A 19,639-nucleotide genomic window follows, 5' to 3' on the forward strand; every position below is an offset into this window, starting at 1 on the left:
ATTATTGAAATCTGTTTGGTGATTTCAACAAATGTATAACATAGTTTATGTATATTCATTTCACTAATACAATTAACATGAAACTATATATGTCACATATCGTGTGGTGGCAAAATTACTAATAATCTAAATCTAAATATATCTAAAAGTTGAAGCGTAATATTTATTGTAGCTAAGCTCCTGTTGCGTCACCTCATCGTCATGTCATTAGGTACATAATTATTATTTTTCTTATTTATTTTTTATTCCTATTTTTTTTATAAAAAAAAAATATAAATAGATTATTGACTTTATACATTCATCTTGAACAGTTTTAACATTACATATGATTTTGTCTTTACATATTCATCTACTTTAATTTAGAATTTAATTTTTATTCATTTTTTTTTTTACAAACAAATATAAATAGATTTAGAGTGGTTTCAAACTTGAGTGGTTTCAAACTTCACATATAATTTTGCCTTTATATATTCATCTACTTTAATTTAGAGGGTCATTCTAGATGTTTATAACTAAATAATGAAATCAATGAAGTATCAAAAACCAAAAACAATGTCTATACATATCTATACTATATATATTAATGGAAGTTTTGTAATAAATTTTATAAAGTTGTTTATGCACTACATCTAGGACTGTCCAGAAGAGCCGGCGACCCGCTCAACCCGGCCAACCCGCCCACGTCCGACCCGCCGCCACCCGATCCGACGACTTCGGCAGTTGAACGCGGGTTTCGGCGAAGCTAACCCGACCCCACACGGGTCGGTTGTCGGTTTTTGATTTCCAAACCTATGACACCCGACCCGAACCGAATCCTTATCCTTTCCAGCGAAGTATTACAATTTTTCGACTTGATCCGACGAGATCTCGCTGTTATCCGATGAAATCTAGGATAGATCTCGACGAATCCGGCTAGATTTCTATCCGATCTCGACGGATCCGGCTAGATTTCGGCTAGATCTCGCCGGATCCAGCCAAATTTCGGCCAGATCTTAACGGATCCAGCCAGATTTCGGCCAGATCTTGACGGATTCGTCCAGATTTCGGCCAGATCTTGCCGGATTCAGCCAGATTTCGTCCCCGGTGATAAACACGATACCGACTCAAATCAACTCGAAACCGACGAGACCTGAACCAAAAAATCCAACCAGGTCTCCGAGTCGGTTTTGGGTCAATTTTTTATTCACCCGCCCCAATCGGGTCGAGTCCGGGTTAGGCATATACCCGACCCGTGGACACCCCTAACTACATCTTTAGTATCTTTTTTTTTTTTTGTGCAATTCTTATTTAATTTTTTCAAATTTTAATCTTCTTCAATCATTGTCTTTTTAGTTCAATCTTTCATCCCCTCCAATAATTTTTTTTTTTTTTTAATTTTCATTTGATTTCCTTTAGATTTTTAAAAGTTTCCTTTATATCTTCTTAAATTCTATGGTTTCACTTTGTTCAATCTTTCATCTACTTCCACTATTCCTCTGCCATCTTAATTTTCATATAAATTTCTTCTTATGTCATTTCTACCTCTCTTCGCTATTCCTTCCAAGTGGCCTTCGACAAAAAGGTCAATACTCTCTCTCTTTCTCCAATTTTTTTTTCTTTTTTGGTGGATTTTTATTTTATTTTATTGATTCAACCTTTTTTTTCTACTAATGGTTTTTTATTTAATTTTTATTGTTGATTTAATTGTCATATCACATGTGTTTATCTTTTTGGTATTTGCATCGACTTTTATGCATATTTATGTAGTTTGGTATTCTAATTTCCGATTACAAGTTATTTTTCTTTATTCCATTGGTTTGTTTTGATTTGAGCTTATAATTAGTTGTTTTGCAAGTTAGAATTTGATTTTTTTATCGTGATCAATTTAGATGTTAAACTATACGAGACTTTACTAATTTTTGTTTATTATTTAATCCTTTGAGGTGGACAAAGTACTCTTAATAGTTGTATAATAAGTATTCTATAATGTCAATTATTCAGAGAGAAGCAAAGGTTTAGTCAAACAAAAATAATCGGGAGGGTGATATATTTTAGCTTTTGCAATTGTATTTTAATTGTTATTATTATTATTATTATTTTATAACAATACATATATAGAAATTTAATTCTTAGATTTTGCAAATAATTGTTTATCTGATAATATGTTTTGGGTGGACGAAATTGCAATTTCAACAAAGAAAATAACCTTAATAGATTATCAACAACAAATTGTTTTGCTAATTGGTTCAATTAATCATTGTTAAGTTTTGTTAATTTTTTAGTTACATTTTTCTGTGTTTGGATTGTAGGGTAGAAAAAATAGAGTTTTAGAAAGTTTGTTTAAAAATAAAAGAAAATTTTCCAAATTTTATATTCTTTTTAATGATTCACAAAATGTTATAAATAACTTTTATTAAAAAATGAATATTTTTGTTAACTTGCCTTTTGAATTTTTGAGAATTGTTTTTTGTTTTCATTTTGGTACTACAAAATTTATATTTATGATTTATGATTGTTCCTATAATGAATAAAAATATGAATGTTCAAATTTATATTTATGTTTATGATTGTTCCTATAATAAATAAAAATATTATTATGAAATACATTACTATTTATTAAATTAATACAAATTGTAAAAAATAAATTTAATGAGACTATCTTAAAAAATTCATCACGCGCAACGCGTGGATTCGCGGCTAGTACTATTAATTTTTAGCCCCAAAACAATGGTGTTGTACGTTCATATTTCATATTTGACTAGATAAGCATTTTTTCCTAGGCAGCATGCTATTACTTTTTTTTGCCCCACAAAGAATTGACGTATCTTATTACACCAAAAACAAAAATCCCAATCAAATCAAATTAGGGGCCATTTCTAATTCAAACAATCTTTTCTAAAGCAGGTTCACACATGACACAATGACCCATTTCCCTTCTATGTGCACTACGTCGCCCTTGAAACTTGAAAGTTCTCAGAAATTTCGTTCTTCTCTACCTCCAAGAGTTTACGTGCACTACATTGCTCTTGAGAGTTTAGAGCATTCACATTAGGCAATGTAAATGGTATATGTAGGAAAATTTTAGTATCAAAGCACAAAACAACCCCATTATCCGGTCTTGTGCTTGTAAAAAGTTTTACAATAGTGTTAAAGTGGATTTCTACATATACAAGTTACTGTTCACTCATTGTAAACTTAAATTTCATTTTTTTATTGGGTAGTATATATTATTTTATTCAGAAAGAGGTTTGATTATATTATTTTATTGGGTGGTATATATTATTTTAATGAGTTGAATAGGAAAATAAAAGTTTGGATGTTGGGTGTGTTGTAAAACAATATAGTATAATTGATAAAGTAACTTTTAAGATGGTAAAATAGAATAGTACGAAAATTGCAGATATGAATGCTCTAAATAAATATAAATATATATATATATATATTTTTTTTTTTTTTTCGAGCACCTAATTACAAGTGAAATCAAACCCTTTGTTTTGACAAAACTTCACCCAATTGCACCTCTTATTCAGTGCTCACATGTCTCTCCCTCGTTGGTTTATAGCTTATATCGTTGAACAATTAACATATAAACTATAAATTTTTAGCCATAAAACAATGGTTTTGTATGTAGCATTTTCTCTTTATGTTAGAAGTATATGTTTATATGATTAAATTTACTATATTCTAATAGCTTAGTATAGTATTAGAGCAAAAGGTCTTAAGTTCGATCATTATCTCTTCCATTTTACCTCCTATTTAAAATCACACATGTTGGGCCTCACTTATTAAAAAGGAGTCCACACATGAGAAAGAGTGTTAGAACTTAAAAGAATGTGATTAAATGATTAAATTTACAATAATTTTAAGTTTTTGGAACAATCGGTAATTTAACTGTGAGGAGGAGTGTTAGAAATATGTGATTAAATAATTAAATTTATCATAACTTAAACTTTTGGTATAATTGATCATTTAAATCATTTAAATTAATTTAACAATAAACATGCTTGGAAAGAGGGAGTTATCTCTCTATAGGACTTCAATACATATTTCATAATGGATTAGACACAATTTTTTCCTAGACAATTAGTCCCAAATTACTTTTTTTCACTTTCACCGAGAATTGACGTTTTTTCTACACCAAAAACAAAAATGTCAATCATGTACCAAATTACTTTTTTTCACTTTCACCCAGATTGACACTAGTGGAGTATTTCAGGTGGCGAACCAGATTGACACTATGGTCCATTCCCACGCTGAGTGGAAACTTATGTTATGTACACATTGTCTTGAAAGTTTTCAGAAAGTTGTTCTCTACCTTCTTATAAATGTGCTCTTTCATGAGCAACTAATTCCAAGGGAAATCCTTTAGCAAAAAAAATTACATGAGAAATCAAACCCTCTGTTTTGACAAAACTTCACCCAGTTGCACCTCTTAGGCCTCAGCCATTTTTAAAAAAAAAAAAAAGTTTGTACCATCCTAGGTGACTGTGCATGGCGCTTTACCTTATGAGTTCAGTTTCATCATTCTCATCTTTTTGCAGCCATGCTTTTGTTCTTCTCTTGTGGTGTGGTTTGTTAGTCACCTCAAAGGGTGGTGGGAATAATGAGACAGACCGCTTGGCATTGCTTGTGTTCAAAGCGAAGATCACTCATAACTCTCTTGGGGTCATAAGCTCATGGAATGATAGCATCCACTTTTGTCACTGGCGAGGGGTTACTTGTGGTCGCCGACATCAGAGGGTCACCGTGTTAGACCTACAATCCCAAAAAATGGTAGGCTCTATATCACCACACATTGGTAATTTAAGCTTTTTGAGAAATTTAACACTCCAAAACAATAGCTTTTATAATGAAATCCCTCCAGAAATTGGTCGTTTGCGTAGATTGCAAGTCTTGCGATTAGAAAATAACACATTCAATGGAAAAATTCCTAGCAATTTATCATATTGCTCTAGCCTCATTCTTCTGCATGTTGGTTATAATAATTTGGTTGGAGAAATCCCAGCACAGTTTGGCACATTGTCAAAGCTCCAATCCTTTGTTATTCATCGAAATAATCTAATAGAAGTATCTCACCTTCTTTTGGGAACTTATCCTCTCTAGAAGAGTTTGATACACGTTCTAATAACTTGGGTGGGATTATCCCTACTTCTTTTGGCCAACTGTCCAAGCTTACATTTTTTGATGTGGCTGTAAATAGGTTGTCTGGTACAATTCCTCCCTCATTTTTCAATCTCTCTTCGTTAATAACATTTAATGTAATAGAAAACCAAATCCAAGGACATCTTCCGCCAAACATGGGTATCACCCTACAGAATATCAAAGTATTCGCTGTTGGCGCAAACCAATTTACTGGATCTATTCCTATTTCAATATCTAATGCCTCAAATCTAGATTCACTTACTTTGGGCCAAAATAAACTATTTGGGAAGGTTCCTTCGTTGGAGAAATTGAATAAAATGAGGATTTTACTCCTTACCTACAATTATCTTGGAAGTGGAGGAGCAAATGACTTGAGTTTTCTTTGTTCTTTAACAAATGCAACCAATCTAATCAAGTTGGGTATAAATGCCAACAGCTTTGAGGGGAAGTTGCCCAGATGCATTAGCAACTTCTCCACTAATCTTATCAACTTGTATCTAGATAATAATAAAATATTTGGAAACATTCCCATTGGGATCGGAAACCTGATTAGCTTGGAGTCACTCACCATGTGGAAAAACAGATTATCAGGTACTGTTCCCTTTGAAATCGGAAAGCTTCAAAAGTTACGAGAGTTGGCTTTAAATAACAATAGTTTCATTGGGAACATTCCATCATCTCTAGGAAATTTGACAGCATTGTTAGAGTTGTATTTACTCAAGAATAATCTTCAAGGAACAATTCCTTTAAGTCTAAGTCAGTGTCAAAATGTGATTTTTATGAGTCTTGCTAATAACAATCTCAGTGGTACCATATTCCCACAAGTCCTTGGTCTCTCATTCTCACTACTTAGCTTGGATTTGTCTGCCAACCAATTTAATGGTGCACTTCCAATGGAAGTAGGAAATTTCATAAATCTAGGATACTTAGATATTTCTGAAAACATGTTGTTTGGTAAAATTCCTACAAGTCTTGGGAGCTGTGTAAAACTAGAATCTCTAAACATGAGAGGAAACTTATTCCAAGGTGTCATTCCTTCATCTTTGGAGTCATTAAGAGGACTTCAAATTTTAGATCTTTCTAATAACAATTTGTCTGGCAACATTCCAAGATTTTTGGAGCGCTTTGACATCTTGCAGTTATTGAATTTGTCTTATAATCATTTTGAGGGTGAAGTACCGACAAAGGGAGTTTACAAGAACTCAAGTGCAACTTTGATTATGGGAAATAGTAAGCTTTGTGGAGGCATGCCTAAGATGAAGCTTCCTGTATGCAAATACAATAAATCCAAAAAGAGGAAGTTGAGTCTTTCATTGAAGTTAATAATCGCGATACTTTCTGGACTTCTTGGAGAAACTTTGGTAGTGTCGTTTCTACTTCTTTTCTTTTAAAGAGAAAAGGAAGAGAAAATACTTCAAATAATTCAAGAAATGTACTTTTGAATGTATCTTACCAAAGTCTTTTAAAGGCTACAGATGCATTCTCCTCCACTAATTTAATTGGTGTAGGTAGCTTTGGCTCTGTGTATAGAGGAGTTCTTGATCAGGATAGAGGTACAATTGCTATAAAGGTGCTTAACCTTTTGCACCATAGAGCTTCCAAGAGTTTCATTGCTGAATGTGAGGCTTTATGAAACATCAAACATCGAAATCTTGTAAAGGTACTTACAGCATGTTCAGGTGTTGACTATCAAGGTCATGATTTCAAAGCTTTGGTATATGAATTCATGAGTAATGGTAACCTAGACGAGTGGTTGCACCCAATTGCAAGAACAAATGAAGCTCTTGAGGAACAAAAGAATTTGAATCTGCTTCAAAGACTGAATATTGCTATTGATGTTGCGAATGCATTGGATTATCTTCATCATCAGTGCCATACGCCAATTGTTCATTGTGACCTCAAGCCTAGCAATGTTCTTCTCGATGATGATATGATCGGACATGTTGGTGACTTTGGCTTGGCAAGGTTCCTTCGTGAGGCACCCAAAGATAGTTCCACTAATCAATCAAGCTCTATCGGATTAAGAGGAACGATTGGTTATGCTCCTCCAGGTAAATATCTTTATCACTTCTTAATTATAAATTCATTTCTATGAAAAATATTTCATAATGTTGTTTGAAGTGTAGAAATATAGAAGATGGGAAAACAAGGACATATGATATAAAAGATGGGGAAACAAGGACATGCTATATCTTCTATCAGACAAATAAATATGTCTGGTAGAAGATATAGCATGTCCTAAAACCTTTTATTCATTTGTCATAATTCTTTTTCCAATTACATGCTACTAAAAGTGTTCCATGTTATATTATATTTCCCATTTTTTAGTATGAAACTATATGCAATTGCAGAGTATGGTATGGGAAATGAGGTGTCAACCTATGGTGATATCTATAGTTATGGAATACTATTGTTGGAGATGTTTACGGGAAAGAGGCCCACTGATAACATGTTCAAAGATAGCTTAAACTTTCATGAATTTGCGAAAGCAAATTTACCCGAATGAGTCATTGATATTGTAGATCCTGTTCTTCTTTGGCAAAGAGAAGATGGGGAAACAAGGACAGATGATACAAAAAGTCAAAATAGAACTGGTAGACTCGAAATTCAGGAGTGCTTGATTTTGATATTTGGAATTGGAGTTTCTTGTTCAATGGAATTTCCAAGAGAGAGGATGATTATTAGTGATGTTGTAGCTCAGTTGCATTTGATTAGAGAAAAGCTCCTCAAAACTAGAAGACGCCGGGAAAGACTTCAATTTACAGGTAACTTCTTAATGACACATTGGTTGCTATACTACTCCAAACCAATGCCATGTGCTTGTTACGTCACTTTCTTTTATTCTAGCAAAATTGAAGATATTGATGCCTCCTGAATTTTGATGACATGATTTTACTATTCAGATAATTAGGAATAAGTCCAATTTGTTTATATATATATATGTAATGCCCCAAAATCATAAGCAATAAAAGTCTATTTAATCTGAATAATCCATAAAAATATTAAATAAAAGAAACTAACAACCTTAAATCTCATCACAAATGTCAGAGCTCTAATTCACCAAATACAAAACATCCTCAAAATAATTCTCCAATACAATGTTTAATGCCATAAAAATAATAATAAAATCCTTAGTTCCACAAAATAGTTCGTAACTGCTGTCTCCCAAGAATCTCTACTCCAATAATCCCTTTAATGTATTTGTAATGTGAAATAAAGGGGGGGGTGAGATAACTCAATAAGTGGAATTCACTACCATTGGGATGTGAGAACAAACATTTCAAAAAAATAATACTTACAACAATTTCATAACTTGTAACTCATCAGTATTTCACATTAAAAAAAACATCTTTATATTGTGAGCCATCATAATATATATATATATATATATATATATATCTATCAATACCATCATATAAACAATTACCTAAACTTTTCTCGTGGTCAACGTTTATGCCCCGTTGACAGGGTTGTGTTGTCCCCTTTTTGGGACTAGAACCTCATTTTCTTCCCTTTTCTTAAGGATGGCTCATTTGGAACCTAAAGGTGCACTCCCTTGCTAAGGAGCTTCCTTTTTGGATCCTTAACGGTATACTCCCTTGCTAAGGAGTTATCAAATGTGCACTGTCTCCTTTTCTGGGATCGTCCCTTGCTAAGGACTAGCTACAGTATGATTGTCTCTTACTAAAGACTAAATACCATACTGAGCTTCTAATCACGACTTGCCATAGGTTTTCAAAACACATTTCAATATGCTCACAAAAATAATCCGTTCATAATTTTCAAAAATATAAAGATATATTCACGCTTATAAGTTTAAATAAATTCAAGTTGTCCCACAAGTTTTTCATAAAAATAATAACCAATGTGCACATGAAGCATATATAAAATATCAATTTACATATAAAATATCAACATATTTCTTTGATATAAATAGTTTAATAATCAACATTGTTTTGGGAAAACCCTCAAAATTAGTAAACACCACTTACCTCTTAGTTGTAAAAATAAAGGAAATCAACCTCCCTTGAATCACAACAATTCAGTAGAATTAGAACCTAGCAACACCAAAAATAGGTTCATCAATACACAATTTCCCACTTAAAAATCTATTTTCACACTTAAATGGTTTCATCCTAAACAATACGAATATATCCAAAATTCTCCATTTATTCACTTAACTATCTAATTCACTTCTAGCTTTGATCAGATTTTTGGACTTAAAAATATTGCTGCCTAATCAGCTTTTTCCATTAACGTAATCATAGGTATTCATGAAACTTTAGTATGACTGAATGATAAGTATTTGATTAATCTAATATATATATTTATATATATAGTTGAAGCCAATATTATTCTTAATATATTAATCCCATGGCCAACCCCTTATTCCCTTAATACCGCCAAACTTAATGATAGAGCTAGACAAGTTTTGAACATTGGCAGGGGCCAAAATGGGTAATTAGCCATAATTTTCTAACGATGTAGTTAGTAGTTCAAGTTCTTAAACTATATTTTTTACTAGCATCTCGAGTCTAAGAGACTCGATTTAGGGTCTATAAATCGAGTTTTTGGGACTCAATTTTTATGGGTTATTCACGTCTGATGTGGCACTTTTTTCACATGGCATCTACATGAAAATCGAGTTTCTAAGACTCGATTTCTAACCCAAAAATAATATAATGACCCAAAATGCAGAAACAGCAAAAAACGCAGAAAGAAAGAAAAAAATAAAGAAAGAGAAGAAGAAGAAGAAGAAATGGAGATGCAGCTCAAGCCGACCCAGGCCGCGCACGACTCAGGTCGCCTCGCGACCCAGGTCGCAGCGCAACCCCTGTTTCTATTTTTGGGTTTTTTTTTTTTTTTTTCTTTCTTCTCTGATGAATACATATTCTTCTCTGGGTTTTTTTTTTTTTTTTTTTTTTTCCTTTCTTCTCTGATAAACACATATTCTTCTCTGATGAACACATATTTTCTATTGTTGTGGTTTTTTTTTTTTTTTTTTTTTTTTTTTCTTTCTTATCTGATGAACACATATTTTCTGTTTTATGGTTTTCTTTTCCTATTGTCCTTGTGGTTTTCTTTGTTTTGTATTTAGATATAAATCGAGGCTTAGAAACTCGATTTCCATGTAGATATCACGTGGAAAAAGTGCCACATCAGACGTGAACAACCCATAAAAATCAAGTCCCAAAAACTTGATTTATAGACCCTAAATCGAGTCCCTTAGACTCGAAATGCTAGTAAAAAATATAGTTTGGGAACCAGAACTACTAACTACATAGTTAGAAAATTATGGCCAGTTACCCATTTTGGCCATTGGCAGGCCCACGACAATACATGAGATGGAATTGGCTTGAGCACGGTCAGCCAATCCGAAAGAGACAAAACTAGCATGGCCATATGCTGAACTAGAATTACAAGCTTGTCACTATATCTTTTCGTTTGCAGAGTAACCATATTTCTAAGGTACTATATTTTATCCATCTAAATTAAAAGCTACAAAGTACCCTTCCTAACATATAGCTATTTACATCATTCCCAATCTAATATAATAACAATATAGGACATTTTTTCCCTTAATTTAGGGATAGGTGGAGATTCATGAGACCAACGTCTCTTAGTTCCTTTCCATGACACATGCCTATATGTACTTTCCTAGTCTAAGTATGATAACAATCATAGGAGTCCTATTTCCATTAATATAGTCATAGAATCCATACCTGTAGTCTCTTCTCACAGCCACAATGACGGAAGGCAAAGTTCAGTAGTGTGATGCAGCTGAAGCAAAAGGAAGCCTCATAAGTATACGCACGTGTAGCTTAAGAGGTAAAAGACTAAAGTTTTCAAGGTCCATTTACTTATGTCATCTTACTTGGGCTTTATATCCCATAGTATTTTTTAAAAAAAATATTTTAGGCCTTAATCAATTAATCCATTTAATTGTAGGCCTCCTTTATAATTTACGTATAATAATTTAATTGGTATCAAAATTATGGGGTGTTACAATATATATATATAGCTTTGATAGCTCTAAGATGAATATTTTTTCCAATTTCTTACTCTTTGAGGAAAAATCTCATTCACAACGTAGCACCACTCTACTCTAAAATCCAAATCATGTTCTTCCAATACTATTTAACTAGTTAGAGGGATAATTGTCTTCCTATAACGCAGGTACAGAGGGCCAGTGACTCTATTGGATGGTGCTGATATCATGACTTGCCGAGTTTTGTATTTTGTATAATGTTGGAGCAAAAATAATCATACTTGTAGCACCCTGCTGTTTCTTTTAGCAATCATGTATTTGTTTCTCTTGTATTTGTCATAGTTTTCTTACTTAATCTCAGTGGTTGTAATGTGTACTATTGATTACCTAAGGACCTTTTTTTTTTTTTTTTTTTAATCTTTTTCAATATGAGAAGCTTGAGGACTATCAATGAGGGGAAAGAGACTGTTTCACTTACCCTCTTTTGTGTTCGTATGTGTGCATGTATTAACTTTGTTGGCATCTTAAATTGTAGAGTCTATGAATTATTTAGTTGTTAATTATTTTCTAAGGTGGATGTGGGACTTGATACCTTGTATCCCTGGTAACATTTGAGGAGTAAATTGTGGTTTAGAGAGGAAAGAACTACAAGCCTATTGTAGAAGATGGATACTTCATACTTCCTCGTTTATATAATATCTAAAAGTTGAATCATAACATTTATTATTGCTACTCTCCTATTAAACCAAATCAGCACAGCATTTTTGGCCCATTTAGTTCACTTTAGCCTATTTTGGTCCATTCAGTTTAGTTCAGTCCATTTCGATCTATTTGGTCCAATTCAGTTCATTCAATCCATTTTGATTCAATTCAGTCTATTTTAGTCTATTTCGGTCCACTTTAATCCGTTCAGTCTAATTCAGTCGATCCATTTCAATTCATTATGCATAATAACAATAGTTAGAACTTAGAAAAATATGAACCGCTTCAAAAATGAATAATATCAATGAAAAACAATAAAATTATATATTTTTTAAAAGGATAAGCTATCTATTTTTGGAAAAAAAATTTCGAAAAAAAAATGATTAATTATTGTGTGCCCTTAGGGCACACATTAGCAAAATCCTTTTTAAAATAAAGAGATTACTTTTAGAAACTATTTAATTTTTAGGGAGAACAAATTATCTACAATAAAATTTAGAGTAAATTATACATTATACTATATTTCAAACTAATTATATACTTTCATGCATCACGTGGATTTGCAACTAGTTGGCGTATAAAAATTGAAGAATCCATATGATTTTTAGATGAACTACACCATAGAGTTCTTAAAAGCCTATTCATTTTATTTTGAAATGAAATGAGTGGATTGATTTTTGCCATGTAATCAATATTTAAATGTAAAATTATGTTTTGTTAGTGGATTTTCGTAGCAGCCATTCAGCCCACCTGTCACGCACATAAAGGGAATTTACTAAGAAAATCCAGAGAAGAGGAGGTTACCTTCATGCATGCAATTTTCTTTTTTTCTTTTCCTTTTTTGATGGAAACATGCAATTTTCAAACATGCTATAACTTCAGAAACCAATCCAATTCTGCCAGTCAGACCAACAACACACAATCCGTATACACATGAAGAGGGAAAAAAGGACTTCAATAAATTAAAAGTTCCACCAGGATATTTTTAATGAACAAGTAGTACTATGCTAGCATAAATAAAAAACTAAATTATACTCAACAAGACGTGATTGATTTATATCCTCACAACAAACACATAAAATTCCTATGCACCACCTAAGTTTTGGAATAAAAAGATCTTGATGTTCAACTCTCTCTTATAGCAAACCATACAATACATTATCATTGTATAACACCGTCGTCTCAAAATCTGGTACAGCATTTGCTGCAGCAAAGGTGAATTGGGATCTACCAGGAACTGAACTCAAGATATGACTATTGAACAAGGGGGGCAAGAGGTCTTGATGTTCCGTCCTCATCAAAGCGGCAAACTGAGAAAACATTTCTATTAGCTTTCCAATGGAACAGAAGAATGGGGGACACAACAAGAAAACATGCTCAAATTTAGTGCTCTTATTTTAACAGCAGGGCAGTTTGTTTCACAGTTCTGTTGTTCAGTGCATCTTTCATCATTCGGTGGAAGTTGTTGAAATTATAATGCAATTATGAATCAAGTCCATGAAAAAGGTTAATAAGCTCTTATTTATGAATCTCAGTGCCCATGTCAGGCATTAATCTTATTTGTTCATTGTATTAATAAAATCTAAATTATACTCCAGAAATATTTCATGTGACAAAAGAGGATCGTGACTCACAGCCATACAAAACCTGATCCACAAGCTGACATCATGACGTATCCAGAAGTATAACCGGTATGCAGCAAAACTTTTAATAGATATCATGTTGGAAGTTGGAACAAAATCATCAGTCTATATGGCTACAGCTTGCGTCCATGTTGGAAGATATCACCAAACAGATATATATATATATATATATATATATAAATATATATATATATATATAAATATATATATATATATATATATATATTATATTTCACATTTTGGAGGTTGCCTCACCAATCATATTATTATACATTTTATTTATAAATCTACATGGGTTTATAAATATCTGAACTAGAGCTACAAGAGTCTAGAAGTGGAAAATCAACAAAAGAAAACTGAGCAACCAAATGGGACAAAAGATAGCATTTATAGGCAGGATAATTTACGCTGGCTGTTGAGCACCGGGTTGTTGTATCAACTGAGAATATATGTATTCGTCAACCCTCAGCTTTGCCAATGCTACCTGTTAAGCATCCAAAAATTCAAAAAATGAGAACTTTGATATCTTCATATTCATATCTCCAACAGAAAAAGAAAAATATAGTAGTGATGCAGGCAGCTACAAGATGGTTTCATTTCAGGTGGTATTTGACCAGTAATTATGAATATCACCAAGAAAGACGTATATACCTGTTGAGCGCTACCTCCGAATTGAATTTGTCGATGTTTAGTTTCGCCTTTCCCACCATAAACCTGTTTAAAAGAAACCAATAGAAGCTGAAACAAACGCAATGGAAATGTCCTCTTATGAGTAAACAAGAGTTACAAGACTGAACTTAATGCTATATATAAAACATCTCATATATCCCTAACAATATGTAAACATGGACTCCATTGCATATGCTATGAATTTATTAATAATAACGGTTGGAGTTGTGTATATCTTGAAGCTTGAAACCAGGAAATTACAAAAGCAATGATATTTCTTATTGGCCAAGATTTGGTGTGAAGTAATAATTAGTGGGTCATTAACAGCAACAGCAAAAGTAAGTTGCTCCTCATTCATATTCCTAAGAATTTAAGATCAGCCTACCTTGATCATTGCTCCAGACTCATTTCTGATCCTTGATATGTTGGTGCCGCTCCTGCCGATCAACCCACCAACCAGCGATTCCGATATCATCATCTCGAAAGTAACATAATCAGCTGCAAGATTGGTTGTCCTAAAGATGATGATGTTATGACAAAATATTAAAACTTGATAAAAAAACAAAACATGGCAGTTGAAAGAGTCATTTGATATGGGAAAATATTCAATAACCTGATGTTGGGTCCAGGTACGGTTGAGGAGGTCTGATTGATGTAATATTGTACACTGGGCTAATAGAAATCACTTGTCGTGGTGGGTTTTCCCTAAATAACATGGAATCGATTATAATCATACCATTTAATTTTCAAAAAAGCACTCTTAAAAAAGGTCTAAAGACAAAGTTCTAACAATCAGAATACAATATAAGACCTTAGTTGAGAACCAATCTCCTCCAATGCCTTCAGTACAGCAGGAACATCACCTGATATCTGAGTTAAAGAGGAATCTCAATCATTATTCCTTATTAGAAGTAGAAAAAAAACAAACAAAGCATAACTATGGATGAATCATGTATGACAGTAAATTATAATTTCATTGACATACAAAATGAATTTTATATACTTTAATGCCTAATGCTCTAAGCTCCTCGATATGCAACACCAAATCAGAAATATTTCCATGGATGACTTCAAAAGATTTTTCTTAATTACTGTTTATTGAGTTGCAGTTCTGCTTAGAGGTGATTGGTAGGCAACCATGCTGCAATGCTGCAATTAAGTACTGTTAATTGAGTTGCACTAAATAAAAAAAAAATAAAAAATAAAAAGTTCTTTTTATTGAGTTGTATTATGCCAAAAGGGAAATAATCATACACCAAAGTTGCTTAACAGTGATGAACTGTAGACTGGAATGCATTTTCCAGTAGAGGTCTAAGCATCTTTAAAAGGCAGCCCACCTGGAAAGAGTTGTATGAAAATCTCTCCTGGGTTTACTCACCCTCAATATTTGAGTTTTAACTGTTGAAGCACATTATAGGACCAAGACAAAAAAGATGGACTAACTAATTTCACATAACTGTTTTGGTCACATTTGAAAGCTTTTGCATTTATTGTGTGAAGTGGAAAGGAATCTTGGTAGTATTCAAAAGTAAGCAACAAAGTCTCTTAATCTCACTTTTGACAAGGTCACAGAGGTAAAATAATTATCAAGAACCAATTAAACAACACACTCTAATATTAACTTTAGCATTGACAGCATAGAGAAGCTCACCTGTACCACTCGATCAGATTCATGAGCAGATGCACACAAAGGCAACTGATTTTGAGCAAGAATTGTGATTATGGCACCACAGGAATCCCTCAATTTCTCAATATTTTGACCTGAAATCCCAATCAAACAACCTGCTTGGGTTCCAGCAATCAAAAGCCTTATGGTATTGGCAGCCACATGTCCTGCTGCAACTTTTGCCTCTGTACTGCTTTCATCTTCCTGTTTCAAGGAAAATTGTTTTTATCAGTGCCACCACAGTATCAGAAACACTCAGTCTTCTCTTAATAAGTTTAAAAAACTCATTCCCACAGGACATTCATTTCTTAACCCAGCAACAGCAGCAGTAAAGCAAGTGGTGCGCAATTCGATGTATACCATTTGAGAATGTCCGTCGACAACAATTTTGGAAATAATTTTTATATACACCCAGGGAGTATGGAACATTTAAAAACTATCAAGTCGTCCCCCTACCCCCCAAAGGAAAAATTCCAATCATATGTATGGTAGTCTACAAAGAATTTCATACTCAATGCACTTCAAACATGCTAAGCTTTTTATTGGAACTCCCAAATATTTTGATAACAAGTTGTTAAGGGACAATAACATAGTGGACTTGAAGTTTTCTTACTATCAATTTCATTATTTCATATTGTTAATCACGGCATTTCATACAAACTAATGGGGAATGCAAATAACACATCTAATGCGCAAGCACAACCAAAAATTATTTCAGAATTTTATTTTAGATTTTCATTAGATTATATCATATTTTAAGTTTATTTATTTATTTAGTTTGAGTTCAGATTGGGATTAAATTTCACATTCTTAGATAAAGATTAGTAGTTTGGATCAGTTTAGACTATTGAGTTCAGTTAGAATTAGTTTTCATGGATGTTATCTTTATCTTTATTCCTAGAAACTCTACAAAAGCTCTAGATGGTTTATTTTGTATTCGGATTATTATTAATTTATTATAAATAAAATTTCATTTGTGAAAATTGTTTTGTGTTTGATGGTGATTCCAAACAACCCTTAGGTGGTGAAGTCTAAGGTTTACAGGGCAGTTCTAGGTGGTGAAGCCTAGGCTGTCCTGCATCAACGTCCCAAATAGGAAGCCTCATATAAAAAGATATAGAATTCTAACATAACAAGAACTCGGGATTAAGAACATGGTAGGTGGTTTCCTACAACAAGGAAATAGTTTTGAGGAAAAGAAGTCTTCAAAATAGGTGCTTCAGACCTTCACCAGTAGCTTACAGAAGGGCAGTAGCATAACCCTACCAAGATCAAAATCATTGATGAAGTATGCATTCAAATAAATGCAGTTGAATCCAGACCTAAGTGATCTCCAAGTGACTTAATGTACCTAGGTGAATATACCACTTTAGAGACCAATTGGCTGGCCACCTAACTAATATCAAGCTACACCAGTCCCTCGGATTTAGTGTTTGTTATACAATCTTACCCTCCTTATACCATTGAATTCTATTCAAATATTTTTGGTAGTAAATATAATGTCTAGAGATTCTAGACTAAAAGCCAACAAAACCACTTCCACACTCATTAAACTTAAGATTATTGTTCATAGATAAATATAGTCCAATAAGAAAAATAAATAAAGAAGCCACTTAAGAAAAGGCCAGAAAATATTTGACCACATTAAACTCTTTGCATGTTGTCGACAAATGGAAAGCAGATAAAACTTTTTATAGAAAAGCGCCTACTTGCATCAAACTCAAATGAAATTTAGGGCACATATAAATATTATTGACAACGAATTTCAAGAGCCCACCACATAATTGTAATAAATCATGCTAACATGATATGACCTGGACAAAGCTAATTCAAGTTCATTCACTATGAAATACATCACCTTTAGTATTAAAGTGGCAATTTGCTGGAGTGCATTTTCTGCGTCAGTGAGCTTGTTGTCACTGTCTTTAGAACTTATGATAATTACACGCTCTTCATGTCGCTGCAAAACATAAAAACAGATTTAGAACATGCCACAGTCCACTGGATAATTAGAAATAGACTAATCACCAGAATTTGGTTGATTAAAACTTAGGATTCAATTCTACAGAAAAAAATCACTTTGAACAACTCCTCACTGAAGTAAATAAACATTGTTAGCACTTGAAGTGACAACTGAACCCTTTCCTAATGTTGCATTTTCACATTTTCAGTTAACATAATAAAACATAGGAAAAATTGCAATTTTTATCACAAATTAGTCCACAGAGTTTCAATTGCTACATTTGAAACCCTAAAATTTGGATTAAAATGAAATTATAAAGGTTTTGTTCAAATGAACAGATTTTGCATTTTGTGGACAAATTTACCCCTAAATTCCCTTCTGGTTTGGCCCTATCACAATTTATCCCCCCACAAGCTTTTCAAATACTACACGGATTAACCTTAAAAAGTTAGTAAATCACATGACCCACATGTGAAAAGACACTCATTTGTTCAAAAAGAACATTGCTTCATGATGAACACAAAGTATCTTAACAAATTACAAAGAATCACACAAGAAATGTGTGAAGACACTTAACTTGAAAGGAACCTAATGGAATTATAATCAGCCCCCATTTATGCTATTCCTGTCGACTACAACATTATAAGCAATAAAACACAAAGCCCATAAAGCCCTAGCTCAAATGACTCCTCCTTCAGCTAAAAGTGTATGTAACACAAATTGTTACAAATAGCCATGTTTTGCTAATGCAATAGCACAAATTAAATTTTCCAAATAGTCACCGAAAGCCAATCATAGAACCGCCTAACAAACTCGAAAGCAAATGATCACTAAAGCTCTAAAAGTGTAGATTCACAGAACTGCCGAACAAGCTCGAAAGCTCTGTATAAAATCTCAGGCAACATCGCAAAAATTCTTACATTCACACACAAAATCAAAACCCTAACGTGAATAATAAACTACACAAAATGAAAAAAACACGAAAAAATTTGAGGAAGAAGAAGAAGAAGCTAGAAGCATCATACAGCGATGGCATCGGCGATTTTGATGGTGGCTTTGGTATCTTCGCGAATCTTCTGGATTCGGCAGCCTTCTTTGCCGATGACCTTCCCGATCTGCCGCGACGGGACGACGATTCTGAACAGTACGTCCTGAGCCAACTTCACTCTCCGCTTCGCCGCCGACTCGTCCTCCGCCGAAACAAGCTCGTCTTCCCGGCGGCGCTTCCCGGCCGCCGATGATGGCTGTCCGTATTCGAATTCGGGAAACGCGGCAGTAGGTACGGGGCGGGGCATGGGCATGGGCATGGGCATGGGTAAGGGTAGAGATGCGGGTACGGGTACGGGTACGGGCACCGAAACCGGTACGGTCGGGTGGTACATCATCGGGTTCATAGGGTTTATGGGGAATTGGCCTGGCTGGGCCATTGTTGTGAGAATTTAGAGAGAGAGAGAGAGAGAGAGAGAGAGTGCTGAGAGGAAAAGAGAATGAAAAGTGTGAAGAGGTATTTTTATAGTTTGAGAAATTGGAGAAATTCTAAAACTCTTTTCTTTCTGTGGTGGAGTGAATTTACCGTTGTGTCCTCGGTTTATTTCTTCTCATACCAACTGTGCCCTCTCTCTGCCGTCGCTTTATTATTATTATTATTTTTTGTTTCGGCGGAAAATCACATTTGCTTGTGTTGTTGAGTTGTTTTAGAAAGCATTTGAATGAAGATTAGTCGTTAACCCGTGCGATGCATAGGATAGTTGGTTAAATAACAATTACAAATAATCACACAAAGGGCACAAAATATGTTCTTTGATTATAAATTTAGGGTGTTTCACATAACACATAAAGATCACACCTTGATTTCTCTATATCGATGAAAAAATTATAGCCAACAT

General features: G+C 33.5%; 1 protein-coding gene and 1 pseudogene across 2 annotated transcripts; one reads left to right on the forward strand and one right to left on the reverse strand.

Annotated features, from left to right (window-relative positions):
* The first annotated feature begins 4,348 nt into the window (after positions 1-4,348).
* On the forward strand, positions 4,349-11,501 carry LOC115984265 (annotated as a pseudogene).
* A 1,247-nt stretch (positions 11,502-12,748) lies between these two features.
* On the reverse strand, positions 12,749-19,240 carry LOC115987207 (flowering locus K homology domain-like). Of its 2 annotated transcripts, none has more exons than XR_004091009.1 (9): positions 18,779-19,240; positions 17,649-17,750; positions 15,776-15,994; positions 14,936-14,994; positions 14,738-14,829; positions 14,510-14,639; positions 14,107-14,169; positions 13,863-13,939; positions 12,749-13,122 (listed from the first exon to the last, which is right to left on the reverse strand). XR_004091009.1 is itself a non-coding variant. In XM_031110710.1 (9 exons), the coding sequence occupies exons 1-9, from the start codon at positions 19,178-19,180 to the stop codon at positions 13,110-13,112; spliced, it is 1,140 nt and encodes a 379-aa protein (XP_030966570.1). In that variant the 5' UTR covers positions 19,181-19,240; the 3' UTR covers positions 12,749-13,109. The 2 variants fall into 2 exon arrangements, 1 of the variants encoding a protein (XP_030966570.1); XM_031110710.1 differs by having other exon boundaries at positions 14,510-14,622.
* Positions 19,241-19,639: the final 399 nt, after the last annotated feature.

This window comes from Quercus lobata, chromosome 4 (genome assembly GCF_001633185.2).
Source record: "Quercus lobata isolate SW786 chromosome 4, ValleyOak3.0 Primary Assembly, whole genome shotgun sequence".
NCBI lineage: Eukaryota > Viridiplantae > Streptophyta > Magnoliopsida > Fagales > Fagaceae > Quercus > Quercus lobata.